General features: G+C 41.3%; 1 protein-coding gene across 4 annotated transcripts in view; it reads right to left on the bottom strand.

Moving 5' to 3' along the window:
- Positions 1-398: 398 nt before the first annotated feature.
- LOC115219551 (huntingtin) overlaps positions 399-13677 on the bottom strand; it is a 125283-nt gene continuing 112004 nt past the window's right edge. For all 4 annotated transcript variants that reach the window (XM_036509150.1, XM_036509149.1, XM_029789760.2 and 1 more), the window contains 7 exons: positions 12747-12861; positions 10799-10944; positions 7243-7310; positions 5332-5473; positions 3718-3880; positions 2350-2510; positions 399-706 (listed from right to left, as the gene is read on the bottom strand). In XM_036509150.1, coding sequence (XP_036365043.1) covers positions 514-706; positions 2350-2510; positions 3718-3880; positions 5332-5473; positions 7243-7310; positions 10799-10944; positions 12747-12861 — 988 coding nt within the window. In that variant the 3' untranslated portion in view covers positions 399-513. The remainder of the gene's footprint in view (positions 707-2349; positions 2511-3717; positions 3881-5331; positions 5474-7242; positions 7311-10798; positions 10945-12746; positions 12862-13677) is intronic.

A 13677-nucleotide genomic window follows, 5' to 3' on the forward strand; every position in this document is an offset into this window, starting at 1 on the left:
AGAAGAGACAAAATAAAACTGAAATGTGAGGATGTCTAGAGTGAGAAAGAGAATGTAAGACAGAGAGAGGACAGGTTCATGTTTGTCCATAACGGATGTTTACTGCAAATGTGTGTACATCAATGTATATGTGTAAAGCTAGGATACATATACACACACACACACACACATACATATAAGTGTATATATACATAAGTATATACATATATGTAAATATATATACTACATAAATATGAATATATGTTATATATGTATAAATATATATAAAGATATATAAATGTATAATATATATATAAATGTCTATATTATATACATTTATATATGTACATATATAATATACATATAAATGCATATATTACATATATATATATATAGATAGATATATATATATATAGATATAGATATATATGCATGAAGACATACATGCACACACACACAGATACACTTGCGCACGCACACACTGCCATACATACACACGTACATATACATATATATATATATTTACACACACTGCTAAGAGTTTGTACCACAACATGACAGCAGCTCCTGGTAGGGGCTATCTGGTTGAGCAACATACTGGAATGTAGAGTGAAAAGCGCGCTCCTGGTTTTCGTCCAGCTGCCGGCGGAAGTCCAATGCAGCTAGGCAGAAAAGTTTACAGTCCATCGTCTCCATTTTTCCCATTCGTCCAAGAACGTGTGGAAATCTAGTTTAGGGTAAAGGAAAACAAACAACAACAACAAAAAAAAAGAAGAGAAACATACAAAAAATATGCAAATAAATAAATAAGACTTCACAGGTACAGGTACAGGTGTGGTAAGAAGCTTGGTTTCCAACAAAATGGTTCCGGGTTCAGTCCTACTGCATGGCACTTTGGACTGCATGGACAAAAATAAAGCTACTAAGTTGGCTAGCTACGTATGGACTTTAAAATATAACGAAACACCGCATGTGATTAAATGGACAGTAATTGAGAAATTCATACCTTATGTGAATGGATCAAATAAATGCAGACTTAGTTTGGCTGAAAGAGTACAGATCCTCTTCCGATCTAAGATCCCTAACTCTCTATTGAACTCCAGGTCAGAAATTTTCAATGGTTGCCCGCATATCCCTCTCTCTCTTTCGGAGAGGCACAAGCACCTACACGCACACATACACACATGGCAGTAACTTCCGCCTACCGAATTCAATCACAAAGCTTCGGTCGGCTCGGGGCTATAGTGAAAGACACCAACCCAAAGTGCCATGCAGTGGGACTGAACCCGAAACCATGTAGCTAGGAAGCAAGCTCCCTAATCACACAGCCATGCCCGCGCCTACAGCCATGCTCGCGCCTACATGTATAAATATATTCTGAAGAACTGGAAAATTCAATCTATTCCTGATTGGCATGATATCTTTCCAGCCTCATCTTTTAAGGTCTAAGGAGGAGAGGTCTTTGACCTTTCTACTTTTTGTTTTTGACATTTTAGTTTCTCTTTTTTGTTTACCGTTGTTTACTTTCTGCATTTTCTCTATGCTGTCTTCTCAGATTTTTGCATTTCTTCTATTATTCAGTTTCTTTAATTCGTTATGAGATGTGGTTTGTGCCTGAAAAATATGTTTGTGTTCTCTCAACAGGCGCAGGGGTGGCTGTGTGGTAAGTAGCTTGCTAACCAACCACATAGTTCCGGATTCAGTCCCACTGCGTGGCATCTTGGGCAAGTGTCTTCTGCTATAGCCCCGGGCCGACCAATGCCTTGTGAGTGGATTTGGTAGACGGAAACTGAAAAGAAGCCTGTCGTATATATATATATATATATATATATATATATATGTGTGTGTGTGTGTGTGTGTGTGTGTGTGTGTGTGTGTGTGTGTGTTTGTGTGTCTTTGGTTGTCCCCCTAGCATTGCTTGACAACCGATGCTGGTGTGTTTATGTCCCCGTTACTTAGTGGTTCGGCAAAAGAGACCGATAGAATAAGTACTGGGCTTACAAAGAATAAGTCCTGGGGTCGATTTGCTCGACTAAAGGCGGTGCTCCAGCATGGCCGCAGTCAAATGACTGAAACAAGTAAAAGAGTAAAGAGTATATGAAACTATTAGTAGAGCTTTAATATCATGGCACTCCATCGGTTCCAACGACGAGGGTTCCAGTTGATCCGAATCAACGGAACAGCCTGCTTGTGAAATTAACGTGCAAGCGGCTGAGCACGCTTCAGACACGTGTGCTCCTGGATCTTTCCACCACCCCCACGGGGTCAGTACTGCCCACTTTGGGAACCACTGGACTAAAACAACAATGGCAATAGATTCAACAACGGCAACAACAATGCATAAGGACGCACAGACAAAATGAAGGATACAGAGCTTTTAGCCAATGGTTTGTAGAGGCACTGATGAAAAAACAGGTGAGGCTCCACACTGCCATGGCAACAGGAGTCCTTTGAGTGAAATTCGACAGAGACAACATAACCCAATCCCGGACAAGGACTTGTTGATTCTGTTGGTGTAAATGATAAAATACCTGAAATTGGAACAGAAACATTATTATTATTATTATTATTATTATCATCATAATCATTATTTTTATTATCATCATCGTTATCATAATCATTATTATTATCATCATCATTATCATTATTATTATTATCATCATCATTATTATCATTATTAATATTATCATCATCATTATTATCATTATCATCATCATCATAATCATTATTATCATCATCATCATAATCATTATTATCATCATCATCATAATCATTATTATCATCATCATCATAATCATTATTATCATCATCATCATAATCATTATTATCATCATCATCATAATCATTATTATCATCATCATCATAATCATTATTATTATCATCATCATCATAATCATTATTATTATCATCATCATCATCATAATCATTATTATTACCATCATCATCATCATAATCATTATTATCATCATCATCATCATCATCATCATCATAATCATTATTATCATCATCATCATCATCATAATCATTATTATCATCATCATCATCATAATCATTATTATTATCATCATCATCATCATCATCATCATTATTATCATCATCATCATCATCATTATTATCATCATCATCATTATCATCATTATTATCATCATCATCATCATCATTATCATCATCATCATCATTATCATCATTATTATCATCATCATCATCATTATCATCATTATTATCATCATCATTATCATCATTATTATCATCATCATTATCATCATTATTATCATCATCATCATCATTATCATCATCATCATCATCATTATTTTTTATTATCATCATCATCATTATCATCATTATTTTTATTATCATCATCATTATCATTATTTTTATCGTCGTCGTCGTCGTCGTCATCTTCGTCGTCATTATTATTATTATTATTATCATCATTATCATCATCATTATTATTATTATTATCATCATCATTATCATTATTATTATTATTATTATTATTAGGTTGGTGCATAATTATTGCGGCTTCATCATCATCATCATCATCACCATCATCGTTTAACGCCCGCTTTCCATGCTAGCATGGGTTGGACGATTTGACTGAGGTCTGGCGAACCAGATGGCTGCACCAGACTCCAATCTGAACAATGATTGTAGTGGTTATGGTGAAAGAGCGAGAGAGAGAGAGAGAGAGAGAGAGAAAAGGTCCAGCAATGGCTGGCTAGAGTAGGGTTAACATACCCGAAAGACTACTTTTGCTATGAGCAGTGGGTGAGGCTGCTGGCTGGAAATGAACTCGCCAATCACTTTGTTCATGATGTCTTGAGGTGGGAAGAAATCGGCCAGAAACTCGGGCAGGATACGGGTCACAATGCTTGCCTCATATGGAAAACCTTTACGAATTCTGCAACAAGATCAAAAAAATAAAGATTAGGTTTCTTTTACTTGCATTCATTTATTTTTAACAGACAAACAGACAGACAGTGGCTGTGTGGTAAGTAGTTTGTTTACCAACCACATGATTCCAGGTTCAGTCCCACTGCGTGGCATCTTGGGCAAGTGTCTTCTACTATAGCCTCAGGCCGACCAAAGCCTTGTGAGTGGATTTGGTAGATGGAAACTGGAAGAAGCCCGTCGTATATATGTATATGTGTTTGTGTTTGTCCCCCTAGCATTGCTTGACAACCGATGCTGGTGTGTTTATGTCCCCGTTACTTAGCGGTTCGGCAAAAGAGACCGATAGAATAAGTACTGGGCTTACAAAAGAATAAGTCCTGGGGTCGAGTTGCTCAATTAAAAAGGCGGTGCCCCAGCATGGCCGCAGTCAAATGACTGAAACAAGTAAAAGAGTAAAGAGTAGACAGTGGGTGTAATTTGTTGATGATTGTGTAAAGCAATTCACCGCAACCGATATGCCATGGCACACTGACGTACCACAGTGTAACTTGCATATAATTTTTTCCCCTATACTTTTAGTTATATATTTAGCTCAGATGTGCCACCGAATTTTGAAAAGCGTATAAGTGTATTAGGCGCAGGAGTGGCTGTGTGGTAAGTAGCTTGCTAACCAACCACGTGGTTCCGGGTTCAGTCCCACTGCGTGGCATCTTGGGCAAGTGTCTTCTGCTATAGCCTTGTGATTGGATTTGGTAGACGGAAACTGAAAGAAGCCTGTCGTATATATATATATATATATATATGTATGTGTGTATATGTGTTTGTGTGTCTGTGTTTGTCCCCCTAGCATTGCTTGACAACTGATGCTGGTGTGTTTACGTCCCCGTCACTTAGTGGTTCGGCAAAAGAGACCGATAGAATAAGTACTGGGCTTGCAAAGAATAAGTCCCGGGGTCGATTTGCTCGACTAAAGGCGGTGCTCCAGCATGGCCGCAGTCAAATGACTGAAACAAGTAAAAGAGTAAAAGAGTAAGTGTGCCACAAGTGGAAAAAAGGTCGCAGAGCTCTGGCGTGGAGGGTAGAAACAAAATAATTATGCAAAGCCTTTCACTGAAATGGATACGTGAGGTCTGTAAGTTATGCTGTTTAGCACCCTCCCCTCGATCAAGCAGGCCTACTTCAGACGAAAGGCATTCCAGCCATGACCAACCCATTTTTTTTGTATATCTAGAACTACATTCTGTAATGTGTCCTCCCGTTTTCAAGATGACTGTGTGTGAACCTAACTTACACACGTATGTGCCTTCACTTTAAAAACAATTTTTTTGTATTTACTTCGACCTAACCAGATTCCCCATCATCTACATATGCCATCTCTTCCACAGAGTGTCGGGGTGGAGGATGCTTGGTAAGGGTTAATATTTTGGGTGCATGGGAAAGCTGCAAATCTCGACTCACCGATCAAACAGCACAGTGATTCTTTCCATTGCCAGTATAAGGGTCTCAGGATCCTGGTAGACAACAACATAGTCCGGATCGGAGTTGGAGGAGTTGAACACAGTATCACGTGGAGTAGGGCTAAATTGTTCAAACTGCTTGCCTTTAGGGGACGAAAGACAAAAAGAAAAGGTGAAAGTTATAACAAGTGATAAATCAAAACAAAAGGGAGTGGGAAGCCTGTAAACTTAAAGCTGTGTGGGAGATATTAGGGTACTTGGGGCTTTATGTGGGATATTAGAGTACTAAGGGTTATGTGTCAGATATTAGAGTGTCTGGGGTAACATGGAATGTAAGAGTACTTGAGGCAATATGAGGGATATTAGAGTATGTGGGGTAACATGTGGAATATAAAGTACTTAAGGCTACATGTGGGTCATTAGAGTAACAGAGGTTACATGTGGGGTATTAGAGTACTTGGGGCTACATGTGGGTGTTAAAGTACTTGGGGCTATGTGTAGGATATCAGAGTACTTGCATGTGGGATATTAGAGTACTAAGGGTTTCAAGTGGATTATTAGAGTACTTTAGGCTACAGGTGGTTGTCGTCGTCGTAGAAGTAGTAGTAGGAGGAGTTAAAGATACAGAAGGAGAAGAGAAGCTATGAAAAGAAGTTTGGCTACTTGGCAGGAGAATGTAGCTTTATAACACTCACTTGCTGTAAAAGCACTTACAAATGTTTCCATGTGAGGGTAAAGCTGAAAGGGTGAGTTCATTTAAACTCGGGTCACATGGTTGCAAAATGCACATCTTAATCAGGTGACCAAGCAACAATAAGGGTGGAGAAATAATCAACAAATTTTGGTACAAGACAGCTATTTCAGGGGAGGGAGCTAGCCAATTACATCAACCCCCAACTCTGTGCTCAACTGGTACTTAATTTATCGACCATGAAAGGATGAAAGGCAGGGTTTGGACACAGTGGCGGTCAGAATGCTGCTAAGCATTTTGGTTGGCATGCTAACGGTTCTACCGGCCGACCACTTTGTATCAAGAACATTGGTTTCAAATCTTAGCACAAAGCTGGCAATTTGGGGGCGGAAAAGCTAGTCGATTACATCGACCCCAAAACTCATCATCATCATCATTTAACGTCCGCTTTCCATGCTGGCATGGGTTGGACGATTTGACTGAGGACTGGTGAACCAGATGGCTGCACCAGTCTCCAATTTGACCTGGCAGAGTTTCTACAGCTTGATGCCCTTCCTAACACCAACCACTTGCCCCTAGGTGCTTTTATGTGCCACTGGCACAAGGACCAGTCAGGCAGTACTGGCAATGGCCATGCTCAAATGGTGCTTTTTATGTGCCACCTGCACAGGAGCCAGTCCAGCGGCACTGGCAATGGCCTCGCTCAAATGATTTTTGACGTGCCACCAGCACAAGTGCCAGTAGGGTGACGCAGGTAATGATCACACTCAAATGGTGATTTTACGTGCCACCGATCATGCTTGTATGGTACTCTTAGTGCTCCACTAGTACAGATGCCAGTCATCGCATTTGATTTCAATTTCGATCTGGTACTTATTTTAAAGATCCCCAAAGGATAAAAGGCAAAGTTGACCTTGACAGAAATTGAACTTAGAATGTAAGGACAGATGAAATGCCCCTAAACATTTTGCCAGGCGTGCTAGCAATTCTACCAGTATGCTGCATTATATCTACAATAATATTGAATTCTAACATCAGTTGAAGGTCACAAGTTTTTGAAAGGAATTTATCAGTCAATGATATCAAAATTGGAGCCTGACAAGAACTCGTTTTATTAACCTTTTAAGAATGAAAGACAAAGGTGACCTGAACATGAATCAGGAACTTAAAAAGCAGAAAAGGGTTCACAACAGGAGAATTGAAAAAACACTCAATATTTACCTGAGTACATGCATGTAAGCATTAGTCCTAATGCAGGCAGTGCCCTCTGAGGACTTGGTAAGCATAACCTAAAAACAAAAATAAAAAACAGATTAAAGAGAAATAAAGGGAAATAATTCACAAAGGAATTTTCGAATATGTTAGGATTGTGGTTCTCAACCATGTTTCACCTATGGACCCCTATTGATTCCTATATTACTCAAGAGCAGGGAGGGGCTCATAGTCATTCAATGCCTAAAAATCTGATTGTATTTTTATGATTAATTTTAGTATTTATATAAAAAGACTGTTTAAAGATTTTGTGCATTGTAGAAGAATAAGCATAAATTTTGTAAACAGTATCTCATATGGAACCCCAAGGGCCATATGGAACCCCAAGCGCCATATGGAACCCCAAGAGCCATATGGAACCCTAAGGGCCATATGGAACCAGGTTGACCACCACTGTGCTAAGGGAACAATTTGATCTTAATTTTATTGTTCAGACCTTATGGAAAATAAAGGGAAATAAATTTGGGTTTTAGGGAACTCCTGGTGACTGCTAACCTCAAACTAAAGTTTTAAGGGTTTAAGTTAGATTATCTTAGTGTCACAAAAAAAAAGGTACCCAATGTGTAAAGTGGTTGGTGTTAGGAAGGACATCAAGCAATGGACCATCATACCAAAGCTGACATTAATGAAGACAATGATACAAAAATGTCCAAGAAACTGGATCCAAAATTTTGTCAGTTAAATGTTGAACATTTGTTTTTGTCTCATTTGTTCCTTCAAGAATTGAGGTACACACAAACTGTTTTCAGGGTTTTTGCAATCTGATGTCTATTTTCCCATCAAGTGCCCTTGACGTAGCAGACACCAATTCTGAAAACTTAAAGGCCATTTAAACTACTGAATATATTTATATCATTTTCACATGCAAGAAACAGTCTAATTACATTCTAAGAGAACATCTCTGCTATTAGAACTCATCATCATCATTGTTGTTTAATGTCTGCTTTCCATGCTGGTATGGGTTGGACGGTTTGACTGAGTGCTGGCAAGCCAGAAGGCTGCACCAGGCTCCAATCTGATCTGGCAATGTTTCTACAGTTGGATGCCCTTCCTAATGCCAACCACTCAGAGTGTAGTGGATGCTTTTTACGTTCCACCAACATGGGAGCCAGTCAGGCTGCACTAGCATCTTCCACGCTCAAATGGTACTTTTTACATGCCACCAGCACATGTGCCAGTTAAGGCTCCACTAGCATCTTCCATGCTTGAACAGTACTTTTTACATTCCACCAGCACGTGTGCCAGTCAGGCTGCCCTGGTGTCAACCACACTCGAATGGTGCTTTTTACGTGCCACCTGCATGTGTGCCAGTCAGGCTGCACTGGCATCAACCACACTCGAATGGTGCTTTTTACGTGCCACCTGCATGTGTGCCAGTCAGGCTGCCCTGGTGTCAACCACACTCGAATGGTGCTTTTTACGTGCCACCTGCATGTGTGCCAGTCAGGCTGCCCTGGTGTCAACCACACTCAAATGGTGCTTTTTACGTGCCACCTGCATGTGTGCCAGTCAGGCTGCCCTGGTGTCAACCACACTCGAATGGTGCTTTTTACGTGCCACCTGCATGTGTGCCAGTCAGGCTGCACTGGCATCAACCACACTCAAATGGTGCTTTTTACGTGCCACCTGCATGTGTGCCAGTCAGGCTGCACTGGCATCAACCACACTCAAATGGTGCTTTTTACGTGCCACCTGCATGTGTGCCAGTCAGGCTGCACTGGCATCAACCACACTCAAATGGTGCTTTTTACGTGCACCTGCATGTGTGCCAGTCAGGCTGCACTGGCATCAACCCACTCAAATGGTGCTTTTTACGTGCCACCTGCATGTGTGCCAGTCAGGCTGCACTGGCATCAACCACACTCAAATGGTGCTTTTTACGTGCCACCTGCATGTGTACCAGTCAGGCTGCACTGGCATCAACCACACTCAAATGGTGCTTTTTACGTGCCACCTGCATGTGTGCCAGTCAGGCTGCACTGGCATCTTCCATGCTTGAACAGTACTTTTTACATTCCACCAGCACGTGTGCCAGTCAGGCTGCCCTGGTGTCAACCACACTCAAATGGTGCTTTTTACGTGCCACCTGCATGTGTGCCAGTCAGGCTGCACTGGCATCAACCACACTCAAATGGTGCTTTTTACGTGCCACCTGCATGTGTGCCAGTCAGGCTGCACTGGCATCTTCCATGCTTGAACAGTACTTTTTACATTCCACCAGCACGTGTGCCAGTCAGGCTGCCCTGGTGTCAACCACACTCAAATGGTGCTTTTTACGTGCCACCAGCATGTGTGCCAGTCAGGCGGCACTGGCATCAACCACACTCGAATGGTGCTTTTTACATGCCACCAGCATGTGAACCAGTCAGGCGGCACTGGCATCTTCCATGCTTGAATGATGCTTTTTACATGCCGCCAGCACAAACTAGTCAGGCGGCACTGGCATCAACCACACTCGAATGGTGCTTTTTACGTGCCACCGGCACACAAGCCATTCATGCGGCACTGGCATTGACCATGCGAGAACTATAGAATATAATAAATGTTCAGTTGTGCTAGTATACAAGTATGGCCTAATTCTTCTTCCAAAATATTTATTAAAAAAAATAAAGTTGCTTGAAGCTTCATCATGGTTTTAATGTCCATTTTTTTTATGGGTTGGGCAAAATTAGTTGAGGTTGATTTTCTACAGCTGGATACTCTTCCTGATCCCAACCTTCACCTGTTTCCAAGTGATGCAATGTTTACCTTGCCCAGGCATATTTTTCACAGAATATTGGAAATAAACAGCCTCGTTTATATGACAATGATGCTCATTTACAACCATCGCATGATGTCTAGACAAGGACACACATATATACGTACACAAATACATACATACACTACCGTCAGAAATTAATTAGCACCCTTGATTTGCTCTTCACTCAAGGTATGTGCTGTCACCTAGTGGCCATATCTCGAACTATTGCTTTGTTGCGAGTTCACTGTTGCGCAGAACGATGACGTAACTTTGTTTGCAGAGCAGTTTGAGAGTCTACAGCCTTATGATGTTGACATAGCAGTGCAACAACAACTTGGAGTGCGGATGCAGACAAATTCCTTTGTTTAATAGATATAGGTAGCGCCTCGCAAGGACCGAAATCACACCATACTAAGTTTTCTCATCACGTAAGACGTTTTGAACAGCTCATAGGTTAATTGATTTAACCTATTTAATGTAGAAATTTGAGAAGTGCTAATTAATTTCTGACGCAAGTGTATATACATACACACTCATCCAGACATACATACATACATACATACACACACACAAAACTATATATGTTCTTGTAGGAAATTTAATGAACTAATACAAACTTCTTCATCATTCGACTTTTCGGCCAATAGATCAGTCCTGTCGTCTCCTAAGGGTCAAAGTCCCAATCAACATGAATTGTAGAATAAAAATATCATAAGACAGAAACTAAGCGAAATTAATAATTAAGAGAAGGAAAAAGATACTTACCTATCCATGCTTAATTTTATAATGGTTTCTGCATCTGGTTTTGAGAGCGTGGCGGTCAACAACAGCCTCTCCAGTCCCCGAAGGATGGCCAGATACACAGATACACAAGTACTTTCTTCATTACTTGAGGCAGCATTGACGGCCAACTGTAACACACAGGAGAGGGAGCAAATACAGAGATGAGGATTATTAACAGTAAGATGACCCCTGTTAGATGAGGATTTGTTCAAGGGATGTGAAATCATGAGATGCAGAATGGGGGATGTGAATTATTTCAGAAAATGAACTTATTGAGTCAATGGTGAATGTCACTAGATCAGCAGTTCCCAACATTTTTGCACTCGCGACCCCTTAGCCAAAAGCTTGAACCCCACGCGACCCTCTACTATCAGCAGCTTGATTTACATTTTATGAAAATAACATCATCCCCAGTCACTTCTAACAAGGCCACGCGACCCCCCTTGCTAAGGCTTCATGACCCCCACCAGGAGGTCAGGCACCACTGGTTGGGAACCCCTGCACGAGATGCTGAGTGGATGAACAGAGAACTGTCAATGGCCAGGATCAACCAGTTCATCATCATCATTGTTTAACGTCCGTTTTCCATGCTGGCATGGGTTGGACAGTTTGACTGAGGTCTGGCGAGCCAGAAAGGTGCACCAGGCTCCAATCTGATCTGGCAATGTTTCTACAACTTGATGCCCTTCCTAATGCCAACCACTCCAAGAGTGCAGTGGATGCTTCTTATGTGCCACCGGCACAGGTGCCAATCAGACAGGCTTGGCATCGATCCCGTTTGGATTGTGCTTTTTACATGCCACTGGCACGGGGGCCAGTCAGTGGGTACTGGCATCGGCCACGATTGGTAAACTATTGCTGTCATCTGTAGTTGTGGCAGGCGCAGATGAACATTCAGCTATCAAGAGACCAATATAACTTATTGACCTGGGTAAGTCTCACCTGACCAGATGAAGATGATGAAGTAAGAGAAAGAGATTTGCTTTTAACCCTTTCATTACAAACCCAGCTGAAACCAGCCCTGGCTCTGAGTACAAATGTCTTTTAAATATAATAATAATAATAATAATAATAATAATAATAACAACAACAATAATAATCCTTTCTACTAAAGGCACAAGGCCTGAAATTTGGGGGGAGGGGGCCAGTTGATTAGATTGACCCCAGTACGCAACTGGTACTTAGTTTATCGACCCCCATGGGCTCTATGATAAAAAGTATTTCATCATAGTTCTTTTGTTTATCAAGCACTACATTGGCCGATGTACCCTTCTTTACTTAAAACAATAAGGTGTGATTTGAGAGTGATTTCACTGGTATCTCTAGCAGGCCAAGTTATGACCTAGAAGCTCCCTTGAGGTTTATAATTTCTAAAACTTTATTCCTTCACAAACCTTAACCCTTTCATTACTGTATTTATTTTGATATGTTCACTGTTTCTTTCAATTACTTTTGAATATAAAAAGGATTTAGTAAAATAACTTAGTTATCATTAAGCTAGTGTTAGGAACCTAAATTGTGACTTAGGTTTGGTGGAAGAATTTAATTCAAAACATATGTAAACAAGATATTTGTACTCAGAGCCAGAGCTGGTTTCAGCCGGGTTGGTATTAAAAGGTTTAAACCAACTATATCCAACTAAAATATTCTGATTTATGTTCAAACTGGCTATATCCAGCCTCTCACACCTATCCTTCAATGTCATTTCAAGAAATAAACAATCATTTCATTGAAATCTCAAAGCCACAAGATAATGCAGGATTAATTCAAAACAGTGTGAATAATTAAGTATTAGATTTGACAGAGAAATCTGAATGCTAACGAGTTGTAAAAAAAAAAAAAAAAAAAAGCAGAAATAATAATGAACAAAAATTACCTGATCCCTGAAAACAGGTGACTGGAAGAAGAAGAAGAAAAGAAAACCATTTACCTGAAGGATTTTGATGGGGATGTCAGTATCATGCAGCTCTTCTTGGTAGTTCTCTAATATATAGAAAGCAGTCGCCCACAGAGTTAATACGAATTGCTGGCTGGTGATACTTGCTCTGGGGAAAAAACAACAACAACATACAAATCATCATCATCATCATCATCATCGTTTAACGTCCGTTTTCCATGCTAGCATGGGTTTGACGGTTTGACTGGGGTCTGGGAAGCCAGAAGGCTGCACCAGGCACAAGTCTGATCTGACAGTGTTTCTACAGCTGGATGCCCTTCCTAACGGTTTGACAGTTTGACTGGGGTCTGGGAAGCCAGAAGGCTGCACCAGGCTCCAGTCTGATCTGACAGTGTTTCTACAACTGGATGCCCTTCCTAACGGTTTGACGGTTTGACTGGGGTCTGGGAAGCCAGAAGGCTGCACCAGGCTCCAGTCTGATCTGGCAGTGTTTCTACAGCTGGATGCCCTTCCTAACGGTTTGACAGTTTGACTGGGGTCTGGGAAGCCAGAAGGCTGCACCAGGCTCCAGTCTGATCTGGCAGTGTTTCTACAGCTGGATGCCCTTCCTAACGGTTTGACGGTTTGACTGGGGTCTGGGAAGCCAGAAGGCTGCACCAGGCTCCAGTCTGATCTGACAGTGTTTCTACAGCTGGATGCCCTTCCTAACGGTTTGACGGTTTGACTGGGGTCTGGGAAGCCAGAAGGCTGCACCAGGCTCCAGTCTGATCTGGCAGTGTTTCTACAGCTGGATGCCCTTCCTAACGGTTTGACTGTTTGACTGGGGTCTGAGAAGCCAGACTGCACCAGGCTCAAGTCTGATCTGGCAGTGTTTCTACAGCTGGATGCCCTTCCTAACGCCAACCACTCCGTGAGTGTAGTGGGTGCTTTTTACGTGCCACCGGCACAGGGGCCAGGCAAGGCT

Source organism: Octopus sinensis, linkage group LG14, assembly GCF_006345805.1.
Source record: "Octopus sinensis linkage group LG14, ASM634580v1, whole genome shotgun sequence".
Lineage (NCBI taxonomy): Eukaryota > Metazoa > Mollusca > Cephalopoda > Octopoda > Octopodidae > Octopus > Octopus sinensis.